This window comes from Primulina eburnea, chromosome 3 (assembly GCF_022965805.1).
Source record: "Primulina eburnea isolate SZY01 chromosome 3, ASM2296580v1, whole genome shotgun sequence".
Classification (NCBI taxonomy): Eukaryota; Viridiplantae; Streptophyta; class Magnoliopsida; order Lamiales; family Gesneriaceae; genus Primulina; species Primulina eburnea.
The window spans coordinates 17,191,665-17,203,801 of record NC_133103.1 but is presented as its reverse complement, the minus strand read 5'-3'; the positions used below and the strand labels follow the sequence as shown (position 1 = coordinate 17,203,801).

Below are 12,137 nucleotides of genomic sequence, written 5' to 3'. Positions count from 1 at the left end.
CTTTCGCGACGATTAAATAATAACCGTCGCTATATGACATACATCGGCACCACATTTAGCGACGGTATATCTAAAACCGTCGCCGATTTAACATCCGCGACAGTTAAAAAATAACCGTCGCTATATGACAAACATCGGCGACGGTTTAGTAATAAACCGTCGCAACAAAGCACAAATTATCTATTTAAACCCGATTTCCGTTCCATTGTACTTCACACCATTAAACAACACATAAAATTTTTCTATGTTTATATGATTTTAGTTTCGATTTAGATACATGTTTTTGTTTCAATTTTTGGTTAATTTTTTAATTGTATTTTTTATTAAAATTTATTAAATTATAAAAGTAAAATTTTTTTTTATATTTACGCAAAATTTAGCGACGGCTTTTAGAACTGTCGCGAAATTTTAAACCGTCGCTTTATTTTAAGACCGTTGCTATATTAGCGGGCGTTTCTTTTCTTAACCGTCGCTAAGAGGCGACGGTTTTATCCAAAACCGTCGCTAATACTTTGTTTTTTTATGACTATTAACGGTGTACGCATGAACGCTGTGGAAAGTTGTATTAACAGCGTTATTTGCACGTCGTTGATAATAGTATGAACAGAGGGCATTGCACGCTTTGGATAATCTTAAACTTTTAACAGCTTGTAACTTTGCAGCGTGCAATGCGCGCTGTGGAAAGCCCATATGCGCGCTGCGGAAAGCCATTTTTGTTGTAGTGTGATTTTCATTCTATTACTAAAATCATGTAAGTTATATTGTTTGGAATATCAACTGATTATCAAAACTACACGAATTGTTTTTCCACATTTAGTGTTCTGTTATTAAATACTCTAAATTCTTTAATAACTGCAGAATATCCCTGAAACAGACCAACATTGGACTTGACATCAAAAGCAGATATATGAGTTTTCTCATTATTATGGATAAATATTTATATCCAAATACATTAAAGTAAGAAATATCAGGTTTCACATTATTCCAAATTTCATATGGAGTTTTACCGGCTCTTTTGTTTACCATTGTTCTGTTTTAAGTATAGCATGCAGTGTTTACTGTTTCTACCTAGAAACATTGATAAATATTTGAATCAGCTAGCATTGTTCTTGTAGTTTCTTTTATAGTCTTGTTTCTTCTTTCATCACACAATTTATTTTACGAGTTCTTGTTGTTGAGTATTTATGTCTGGTTCAACATTCGCATCTAAATAGATCTCATGAGTTTTGTTAGTAAATTCAGTACTACGGTCATTTTGAATTTTGTTAATCATAAAAGATTTCTCATTTTGAGCACTTTCTCAAACTTAATCAGTTGAGAACTTGTTTGATACTTCATACCGAGTAAAATTGCACGGGTAAATATGGAGAAATCGTCTTTTGAACTGGTTGGATATTCTAGAATCGATGATGTTTACCCTACACTGATACATACTTTGTTGAGACATACTTTGCTAGGTCTAGTCTGCTGAAAAGCTTTTCTCTTAGGTTGAACATAGCTAAGTCCAAAGTGTCTTCCACTATTCATCTAATCTACTGACTTTTCAACTTGAATTTCAGGTTCTTTATGTTCATATATTGTGGGGACTCGGACGCTAATCAAATTCTTAATCATTTTTGGGACTAATTAATCAATTATAAAATAGGGTCTAAAATTTTATTTTTTTTAAAAATGCGGAACGTAGTGAAATCAAACTTATATACATATCAGTATAAAATACAATACAAGTCATGTACTGCATGCATTCAACTAAACTAAGGTTTAACAACTAATGTCGAGTGTTATAACCCTATTATACATCATAATCCAAGTCCGGAGCCTCCACTCTAATCACGATCTCTCCTCATCTCCTGGACCCTGATCATGTCTCACCTGTTGTCATGTACACATACAGACAAGACAACAACCGGATAACTCCGGTGAGAATAAATCCCAGTATAAATCAACGAAACATGCTATCATATAAACAAATATAAAGCATGTAATCAGGTAACAGTAATATGTATCAAAATCTGAAACATAATTACAAATCTACAATTCAGACTAGACTCAATCCTAGTCTAGGGATCCCGGTTTCCAAATGTGGTGTTCCTATATCGAATTCCGTAATAGAAGGAACTCTGATCCTATTACTCGATATAACCAAATATGGTGTTCCTATATCGAATTCCGTAATAGAAGAATTTCAATTCTAATTACTCAATATAACCAACATCCGGTGTCCTGACCAATCCGTCATGGACTGTAGCTCTACCACTAATATCCCATCTTGAGACATCGTGCAATGTGCCCGTGGCGATTCCACCACTATCAGGTACTTCTGTCACAAGATTACTCGTCTGATACCTGCTATCTATAAATCAAGAGAACAAGTATATCAATCAAATCAATGCAATATCAATGCAATAAAGTAAAGTATGTGATTTAGGGAAACTCAAGTCTAAGCTGACTCAAGTCGATCTCCCAGTACCACATTGATTTATACCTTTATCGTCCTGGTCTAACGAAGACGAAGTATCGAAGTCAAATCTGTCCATATCAAATCTGAAATGACAATATCGAATACACTGTATCAGTTAATAACTCAACTCACAATCTGTTCTGATCAATACTCAACTCAGTACAAAATCTGATCAATATCTGAACAAGATACAATTCAATTTATATCATCGACATCGCAATACAATCAAAATCATATCTGAATCTAATCAATCTAACTCAACTGATGTCTTGACAGCATATCAATATCAATGACATAACAATGAAATCTCAATCAATATCAAATCTGATCAGATGTCAGTCTGCTGATGTTTCGATGGCATAACAATAAAATCTGAATAACCCCGTCAATCTCAACATTACAGATATAATACTAGAACTCATAATCAATACTGATATAACTCACAATCTCAGTGATAACACAAATATGATATCGAATCTCCGTCAATATCTTTTAAAAATCATAACAATTACATAAACAGTCTGTTTTTTAATCTGACTTCAATTCTACAATGTCTACGGTAGTAGAAACACTATATCTGAATCATATTCGATTCTAGCAACATCATATTTTCAAAACTACCTCAAAACGTAACAAAACTTACGTCCTTGTGTAGCCCGTAGCAAAAGGAACTCAGAACTGCAGTCGGATTTGAATTCTGATGGACGGATCTTTCAAAATCACAAGGCGTAAGGAAATCTTCTCCAACACTTTGACCTTATTCTGAGTTTTCTGAGGAATAAAACGTGCCATTCAACTATATATATACTGCATGCACATCATAAAACGCGGCATCATTTTTCAAGCTACACGCATGACCGCGAGTGCGGTGTGTTCAGCAGCGCGGGTGCACTCAAGCTTCGGCAGCTTTATCATTTTCTAAAATCTTCGACCGTGTGCGCTACATACAAGATCGCGGGTGCGGTGTCACTACCGCAGGTGCGGTCCCTCTTGCACAGCGGGTGCGGTATCGAAATGTCAAAATTAGGTACCCTACTGGACATTCACCGCGGGTGCGGTACTTTCCTGAGCGCGGGTGCGGTCTTGTCTCAAATAAAAACTCTTATTTTCTCATGTCTTTTCTTCCCTCATTGCATGTCATGCATTCTCATATCTCCCGAGTCTCACGTTAATGAAGATTAATAATCTTGGTTTATCAATTCTATAATTCTCGGCATTACATATATCGTATTAGAGCTTTTCTCTTAGGTTGAACATAGCTAAGTCCAAAGTGTCTTCCACTATTCATCTAATCTACTGACTTTTCAACTTGAATTTCAGGTTCTTTATGTTCATATATCGTATTAGAGCTTTTCTCTTAGGTTGAACATAGCTAACTCCAAAGTGTCTACCACTATTCATATGGTCTACTGACTTTTCAACTTGAATTCCAGGTTCTTTATGTTTGTATAACATATTGGATCTCACAAAATTAGTATATTTCCCTTTGAATGTGTCCAGATGCGATTGATTACTATTTTCAGAAAATGTTCTATCAGTGACTGAAGCCGAGACCAGTCCTGTCTTCATATTACTTTTGTAACTCTTGCATTTCCTCTAAATAAACATAAGATTTATTTCATTTATTTATCAGTAAAACTATCTCTTTTTTTCGTTTAGTATCATCTGGTAACCTACATTTGTCCCTTCATTCCCCACTCTCAGCTTACATACTTAATCCTTAATACTTTCCTAATTATCTTTTTGTAAACAATCGAACTTATTGATTTGGTTAATCAGGCTTCTGTTTTCAGCTTTGACTTCTTCTAATGATTAAGAAAACTTCGAAGAGTATCATGTCGTGCAATGTTTTAGTAAGATCATTTCGTGTAAATTCTTCACATTCAAAGTTAAATACCTCATATTTTGTTGTTTCCAGATCATCATCGACCATCAAGCATTGAATTTCTCATAATCAGTTTCGCTGGATTGGATTTCTGAGTTAGAAGACTCATAATCTAAATCAGCATATTCTTTATTGTTTTCTTAATTAACCATTGATTTTATGTCCTCTTTGAACTTTTTTCTCACTTCTTGAATGTTTTATGTTTCTTTAAATCATCTTCTTTGGAATTTCTTTTGCTCCATGGTTAAAACAATTTGTATCATTACAGATGAACATTTCTTTAGTTCTCATTTTTATTATGAAGCTGACTTTGATTCTTCTTCGTGAATCTTCGGATTTCTTTAAAACAATGACACAGTATCATTGTTACTTTTTTCAGTAGTACTTTTATTAGACAGTTCAACGGTGGCATATAAGGTGTTTGCTGATTGGATAAGGATTCTCCTTCAATCCTTGTCTTTAGTTCAAACTCGTATGCATTCAAATCTGCAAATGTATCATGTAGTTCCACTGTGTTCAAATATTTGGATTATCTTATCGCAATGTTTTTGACATCTGGGCAATTCTCTCATGGCTTTTAGAGCAATTTCCATGTTAGTGTATTTCTTGCCAACGACAGCTAATTCAATTACCACATTGTTAAATCTTTCATCAAAATCATTTAAAAATTTTCCTCGTTTTATCTTCATGTTTTCAAATTTTTGCACAATTACTATGAGTTTGTTTTCTTTGGTTTGATCATTTTCTTCACGCAACTGAGTTAACTTCTCCCAGATCTCTTTGGAAATGGGGCACATTTTGATTTTGTTAAACGTAATCTTGTCAAGAGTTTGATATAGAATTTCCTTGGCTACGTTTTCGAAATTTGCCTTCTTCTTGTCTTATGACCAGACATTGCGCTATAGTCGAAAACTGTAAACGCTTTCATTATCGTAAAAAGTTGAGGATTATCAATGATTTTGTTACTATAAATTAAATGATCATTTATTACGAATTGTATATTGCCTGCAGTATTTCGAAATGGACATTAAATCTTTGTATAAATATCTATAAGAAATGGGTTTCGGATAAGGGATAAGCAAGCACTCCCAATTTGGGTGCCACAAATAAAATTTAAATTTGATATATAAGTAAGTAATTTGTGAAATAATGTTAGGATCAAGCGCTTATCACTAGGCCAAAAATTATAGCTGTTAGTCAAGACGCAACTTTATTTTCTTATACTTGTGGTAGCGCAGAGTGCACCAATTGAGTGCTAATGGGTTGGGCTGTTAGGCACATGGGTTCGAAAAAGTGTGTGTCTATCTGTTAGTGTTGTCTTATATCCCTTAGAGATCAGTCTTACTCTTTCTCTATCGTCGGTCATGTCCCCAGCAGAGATAATATTACCCATTAAGATCTGGTGTCTCTTTTTTACGGCCCATTTATCCAACCAGATCAAGCGACACAACGTCAGCAGCTTGACGCATGAGAAATTATCAGGAGATCACTCATCTCAGTACTGCTCTCACTCATGCACGCTTAACACAACATACCCCCCCACCCCCCACCCCCCAGAAGTATAGAAATATGCTTCTTGGGAAACTTGAAATCATGACCTCGCTCTGATACCAAATGTTAGGTTCAAGCGCTTATCACTAGGCCAAAAGTTATAGCTGTTAGCCAAGAAGTAACTTTATTTTCTTATACTTGTGACAGTGCAAAATACACCAATTGGGTGCTAATAGGTCAGGCTGTTAGGCACATGAGTTCTGGGAGGTGCGTGTCTATCTGTTAGTGTTGTCTCACATCCTTTAGATATCAGTCTTACCATTTCCCTACCATCGGCGTCATTCTTTTACGGTCCACTTAACCAACCAGATCAAATGGCGGAACGTCGGTACCTTGATGCATGAGAACTTCCCACGAGATCACTCATCCAAGTATTACTCTCACTCATGTACACTTAACCCGACAAATAATATAATTGCTTTAAATATAATACTGAAGAATATTATTTTTAGAGTTGATTTTAGAGTATCTATGTTGGATAATAATTTTATATTTAGTAAAAAATTATGTTATTTTGAAGTTAAATTTATACTAAAATATTGCAACGGGCTGGAATGACCAAAGTCACCTACTTCTGTATGGGCAAAAACTTGTGATACAGATCTCTTATTTGGATCATCAATGAGAAAGTATTATTTTTATGTTAAAAGTATTACTTTTTATTGTGAATATCGGTAGGATTGGCCTGTCTCATAGATAGAGATTCGTGAGACCGTATCGCAAGAGACCTACTCTTCTTTATGATATTATGATACTCAAAAAATCCAAATGGAATGCAGAAAGAAATTATTACAATAATTATAATTAAGAAAATATTATTAAAAATATGAATTAAAAATTAAAAGGACATAGGGTGAGAATTTAGGTATTTTAGAGATAACCGCCGAGAAAAAGGCTAGACCAAGAAATTTGACATAATCTATACTCTATCATCATCATTATTAAATTTTAGAAATTAGAATAATTAATTTTTATGTCTCGTCTAAGAGTGAGTCTCATGTGAGACCGTCTCACGGGTCATAATCCGTGAGACGGGTCAACCCTACCCATATTCACAATAAAAAGTAATACTCTTAGCATAAAAATTAATACTTTTTCATGGGTGACCCAAATAAGAGATCCGTCTCACAAATACGACCCGTGAGATCCGTCTCATACAAGTTTTTGCCCTCGTCTAATTTCTAAAGTATAAAAAAAGTTATTTCAAGTTACACAAATTATTATATTTTTATTTTAAAAAATATAATAAAAATATTTCTCTAATTATTACACAAAATAAAAAATTATTTTGTAAACTTTTTTTCAAATTTTAAAATTACTAAATTATTTCTTTATTTTTATCGAATTTTTAAATAATCATAACACCAAAAAACATAAATTTTAAATAATCATATCACTACAACATAAATAATATCAAGTCATTTCTAGAATATGTTTTCGTGATATGGCTAATGTATTCAATGTAATTTACATATACTCATTAAAATATAAAATTTTGAGATTATAGTGATTTATTTATATGTTCATTTTAGAATATATTTGTTTATCGACAATGAAAATGATGTAAGAAGTTTTCATACATTTTTTCCATATCCAATCATATTATTTGTTCTTCTACACGACTAAAGAAACATAATTTAGTTCCTTCCATTAACAATTTTTTTGCTATAGTCGGCCAACAAATTACAATAAATGTTAAGATTAAGGTTTTGACCTGACTCAACTCCAAAGAAGGTTTAGAGATGAAGATTGTTCGAGTCTATAAATACAACTCTCAAAGACTTAATTCAACATATGTGAAACATTTAACATACACATGCATCACGCTAAAAAATAAACAACTGAAACATGAAGTTTACAATATAAAATCGGGCAACACGGTCTGATACTATGTTATAAACATTAACATCCATCGGCAACAACTTAGAGAGTGTTTCTTGGTAAAATATTGCGTTCATTTCAGCGCGGAAAGATGACAGCAATTCAAAGGACCATGCATGCTAGGATCCTGAAATCAGTTGTAGTACTGAAGAAAATCTTTTGATGAACAAATATATATTGTCGATGTATACGCAAGAGCTGAGAAAGCACAACCCAAAGCTACCAAAATCCCGGTCCCGGTGACATGCATGTTCATTTCAGCCCACTTTCATAACGCTGTATGTTTCCAGGAAGATGAAGTGCAAATATTGCAAGTTAGGAATCATTATTTGGGAGTTTACAGAGTATTGTATGTTCAGGCTTATGATCACATTCGTAATCCAAATGGACAAAAGCCCTTTCGACTTCGGTAAGTTCTTCGATCTTTATCTGAAGTGATTCTCCGACCGCATGAGCTTCCTTTAATGGCAGATCCTCTGGAAGCTCAATGTCCACCTGCTCCGCATTCGAATGCATATGAGTAAAAGCCGTAATTTCACATTAACATCTATGATATTTGACGGAGGAAGCCATACAGAACAAACTGATCAACTTACCTCCACAAAGTAAAGAACACCGAAGGTGTAAGCACGGACAGTGTCGACACGTTTTATTTGAGGATCATGTCTCAGAACAAGATAGGTAAGTTTCTGCAGCACTTCAGGAGGAGCTGATTTTCCCACCAATGAAACTACAGAAAATGATCCAACCATAATGAAGTAGCCAAAAGTGAGCAGCTTAAAGAATTTTTACAAGAACCAAAATCCTTGGTGTACAAGTCCGGTTATGAATTTTCTAGGCACTCAATCAGCCTTGTATTTATTTGGCAGAGATTCTTAACGTGCATCATTAAGAAGCTTGTTAAATGTATAAAGCTATCATTGACCATTTTCCATTAGCTCGATCTTTTAGGATAGACTAGTTTCAATAGTGCCAGCGCCAAAAGCTCACAAGTTCGAAATATCGAACCAAGTTGCTCTTGATAAGTAATTTCCGAGTCTCTGTAGCTCAATACCTGACCAAAATTCAGGTATGCGCCTCATATGTTATTCTGGGCAAATATTCCAAGTCTTAAACTTATATGTAAGATGCCATATTAGAATGTAAAAACTATTATCGGTCCAACTCTCATGAGCTCAAACTTTTTTAAAAATGGCCTCTAACAAACTTCTGTATTTGCACCGCGAAAACTTGAAGGAAACCTGCCATGTATATCAAGAAACTTGCCATGAATACCAAAAACCTTGAATGGAATTTGTCTTGTTAGAAGGAAAGACAGTAACAGTAATATGGTCAAGTTATTCCTCTGCAAACAGAACAAGGTGTGTGATATATATATATATATATATATATATATATATATATATAAGCAGAAACCTGCATTTTCCAGAACAGTTCCTGACCAATTGAAGATCGTGTAAAGAGCCAGAAAAATAGCACCAGTAGGATCAATCCACCAATAAAACTTATCTCCAAAAACCGCAGCAATCAACCCCACCACATTTGTCACAACATCAAAGTAATGGTCCTAAAATGGTCATGTATAGTAATCATTTAGTGAAATAACTTTCATCCTTAAAACCATTAATCGGTGTGAGAGTAGACCTTGGCATAGGCTCTAACAATATTGTTTTTAGACCTTCTGCAGTAAATCCAAAGAACAAGTTTAACTCCAGTAGCAGTAAGCATGATGACATACAACCAGATCAGTTGATCTGAACTCATCTTTTCTGTAGGCTTATCTTGAATTAGCTGTTCTAAAGCCTGCACTAACACCTGAAATCCTGAAAAATTATCAAAAAATGTTAACCCTCGATACATATGTTCCTCTGCAGAATTTAATACCATAAATGCTTAAAAGAACACCTCTGTTTATACCCACCAAGAGTTGCCATTATAGCAGCAAAAATGATAATGCCGACTGGTTGAACCCTCAATTTCCCAATGGGATATTTGTAGATGTTGATGTTTTTCATTGACAAGTGGGTGATCCAAAGTATTCCTCCAGCCATAAGATCAAGCAAAGAATCCAGTGTTGAAGCTTCAATGGCCAACGACCCACTTTTTACCGTAGCAAAAATCTGTGAAAAAAAAGGTCGAATATATCATATAACATATACTCAGTGGTGAAAAGGAAATATTACAAAAGCAATTAGCATCATCAATCGATTACTTTAAACCCAAGGAGGAAAACGTTGGCCCAATTAGAAACATTCATCGCCCTTTCGTGTTCCGCCAGTTCTTGAAGTTCCAGGCGTTCATCGATGGCATTGGATGAATGTAGGGAGTCAACTTCCTCGAAGGACTTCAAGGTCGCGAATTGCCTTTCGTAGTACTCTCTCTCGCCTGAAACACACAGAACATATACAGATCCATACAGATTAATTGATCAATAAATAAATATACCATGAATATGTTCCTTCTAAGCAGAAAATCTACCGGCTACATAGCTCAATATTGTTCCAGAAAGAAAGAACCTTTATTTTTCTACGAATTCAAAAGAACCCAAAAAAGAAACGAGATTATCAATCTAAAGAAAGAAATTAAGATACAAGCGTGCGTGGCGTGGGTACCTTGAGCTAAGGCGGGTGTTTTGGAGAAGTCAATATGAAACGGGGATTCAGGATCAAGGCCCGACTTCACCTTGTCAGGCAATTTGGACAAGAAATCACATCTCAGGGTGTTGATAGAATACCTGCTTTTCTGATGGTTCCACAAAGTTTCTGCGGGTTCTTGCTTACTCGACAACAATGGCGTCTCCGAATCCATAGTATACATCAATCAAGGCCTCAGATTCTGAAGTAGCTGTATCTATCTACACATGGTCTCAGATTTCAGACCACACTGGATCCCATTTCCGGTGAACAAGAAGAAGGTCGACTTGCAAAAATCTTGGACAACTATCAATTCAACTTCCCATTCTACGTACCCGCCGAAACATGTATTTTGCTCCTCTTAATATTTGTTATTATATATTTATATTTTATAATAATCATCATTGAATAAATATATATCAACTTAAATGTTACAAGTTACCCCATTCAAAAAAATTTACGGATTAAATTTATATTAGCTCGATTAAAAGATTCATCTCAAAAAATTTGGACAGAGAGAACGGTGTCGTGGAATATGGGGTTGATTTGAATTTTGATTTTGTTAAGTAGAAGTGGATGTGCATGAAAAGCTGAGACTTTATTGCGATTAAGGCATGGTATAGATACATTAAATGGGGGTAGATGGGGGTTTGTCTTTCACCACTCAGTGGTATCAGGATTCATTAATGAGGGACCTGACCCAAGATTCCAGAATTATACATATATATATATATATTTTTTGTAAGACGGTCGTGAATCTTTATCCGTGAGACGGGTTAATTGTACCGATATTCACAATAAAAAATAATACTCTTAGCATAAAAAATAATATTTTTTCATGTATAACACAAATAAGATATATGTATCACAAAATACGACCTGTGAGATCGTCTCACACAAGTTTTTGCCATATATACACACATTATCTCCTTTTTTTAAAAAAAAAAAGAAATTTGATTACAATTTAATTTAATGAAAATTTATAAAACCACGAAACTAAATTCATTAAGCATGAGTGAAAAAATATATATTAATTTATTCATCAAAGGGAAAATTGGTTGATCGTGTGAAATATGAAGGAAAATAGAGGCGAAATTTATGTAGAAATTTAATGAGAAAAAACTAGTTATCAATTAATTTAAAGAAAATATAATTTTTATTAAACTTGATGAAGTTATTGAATGAAGATGATTTGAAACATTTAAGTAATTTAAAATGGAGGCATCAATTAAAAACTGTGAGAGATTTGAAAAAAAAAATTGAGAAAGATTATTAACTAAAATCTGTTTTGAATTGATGATTCTTAAATTTTTCAAGAAATATATATTCTTCAAATCGTTAACAATATTCTTATATACTTTTACACACAAAAAATTTAATATTATTATTTTATTTATCCTTTTATCTTTACTAGAAAAATGCACGTGCGTTGCACGTGAAATACTAAACTACCGAAAATATATGTACTAAATTTTAATAATATTTAAATGAATTAAAACATGGTTAATAACATTTATCAACTGAAACAAACTAAGTCATAAAAAATAAAAAATCATGACTATAGACGGTATATAAATCAGAGTAAGTATCTTATCCACTTGACAAACTTTCCAATATACTTCTTGGTTGATTTTGACAACTCAACAGCTCTTTGTCGTAGTTTGTTATAATATACATATAACTATTTTGATATGCTCAACAAGTATCTGATCGTCTTTAACATCTA

General features: G+C 33.8%; 1 protein-coding gene across 1 annotated transcript; it reads right to left on the bottom strand.

The window, feature by feature from the left end:
- Positions 1–8,029: 8,029 nt before the first annotated feature.
- LOC140827090 (metal tolerance protein 4-like) lies at positions 8,030–10,863 on the bottom strand. Its single transcript, XM_073189696.1, has 7 exons — positions 10,391–10,863; positions 9,991–10,163; positions 9,700–9,898; positions 9,423–9,601; positions 9,195–9,345; positions 8,375–8,508; positions 8,030–8,273 (listed from the first exon to the last, which is right to left on the bottom strand). The coding sequence occupies exons 1-7, from the start codon at positions 10,593–10,595 to the stop codon at positions 8,094–8,096; spliced, it is 1,221 nt and encodes a 406-aa protein (XP_073045797.1). The 5' UTR covers positions 10,596–10,863; the 3' UTR covers positions 8,030–8,093.
- Positions 10,864–12,137: the final 1,274 nt, after the last annotated feature.

Bases quoted from the DNA above. Each gene is read 5' to 3' on its own strand.
- LOC140827090 (XM_073189696.1), bottom strand. From the start codon at position 10,595: ATGTATACTATGGATTCGGAGACGCCATTGTTGTCGAGTAAGCAAGAA. The intron at 9,602-9,699 runs GTGGGTATAAAC...ATAATTTTTCAG, and splicing joins TGCTATAATGGCAACTCTTG to GATTTCAGGTGTTAGTGCAG. The intron at 8,509-9,194 runs GTTTCTGCTTAT...CATTTTCTGTAG, and splicing joins AACTGTTCTGGAAAATGCAG to TTTCATTGGTGGGAAAATCA.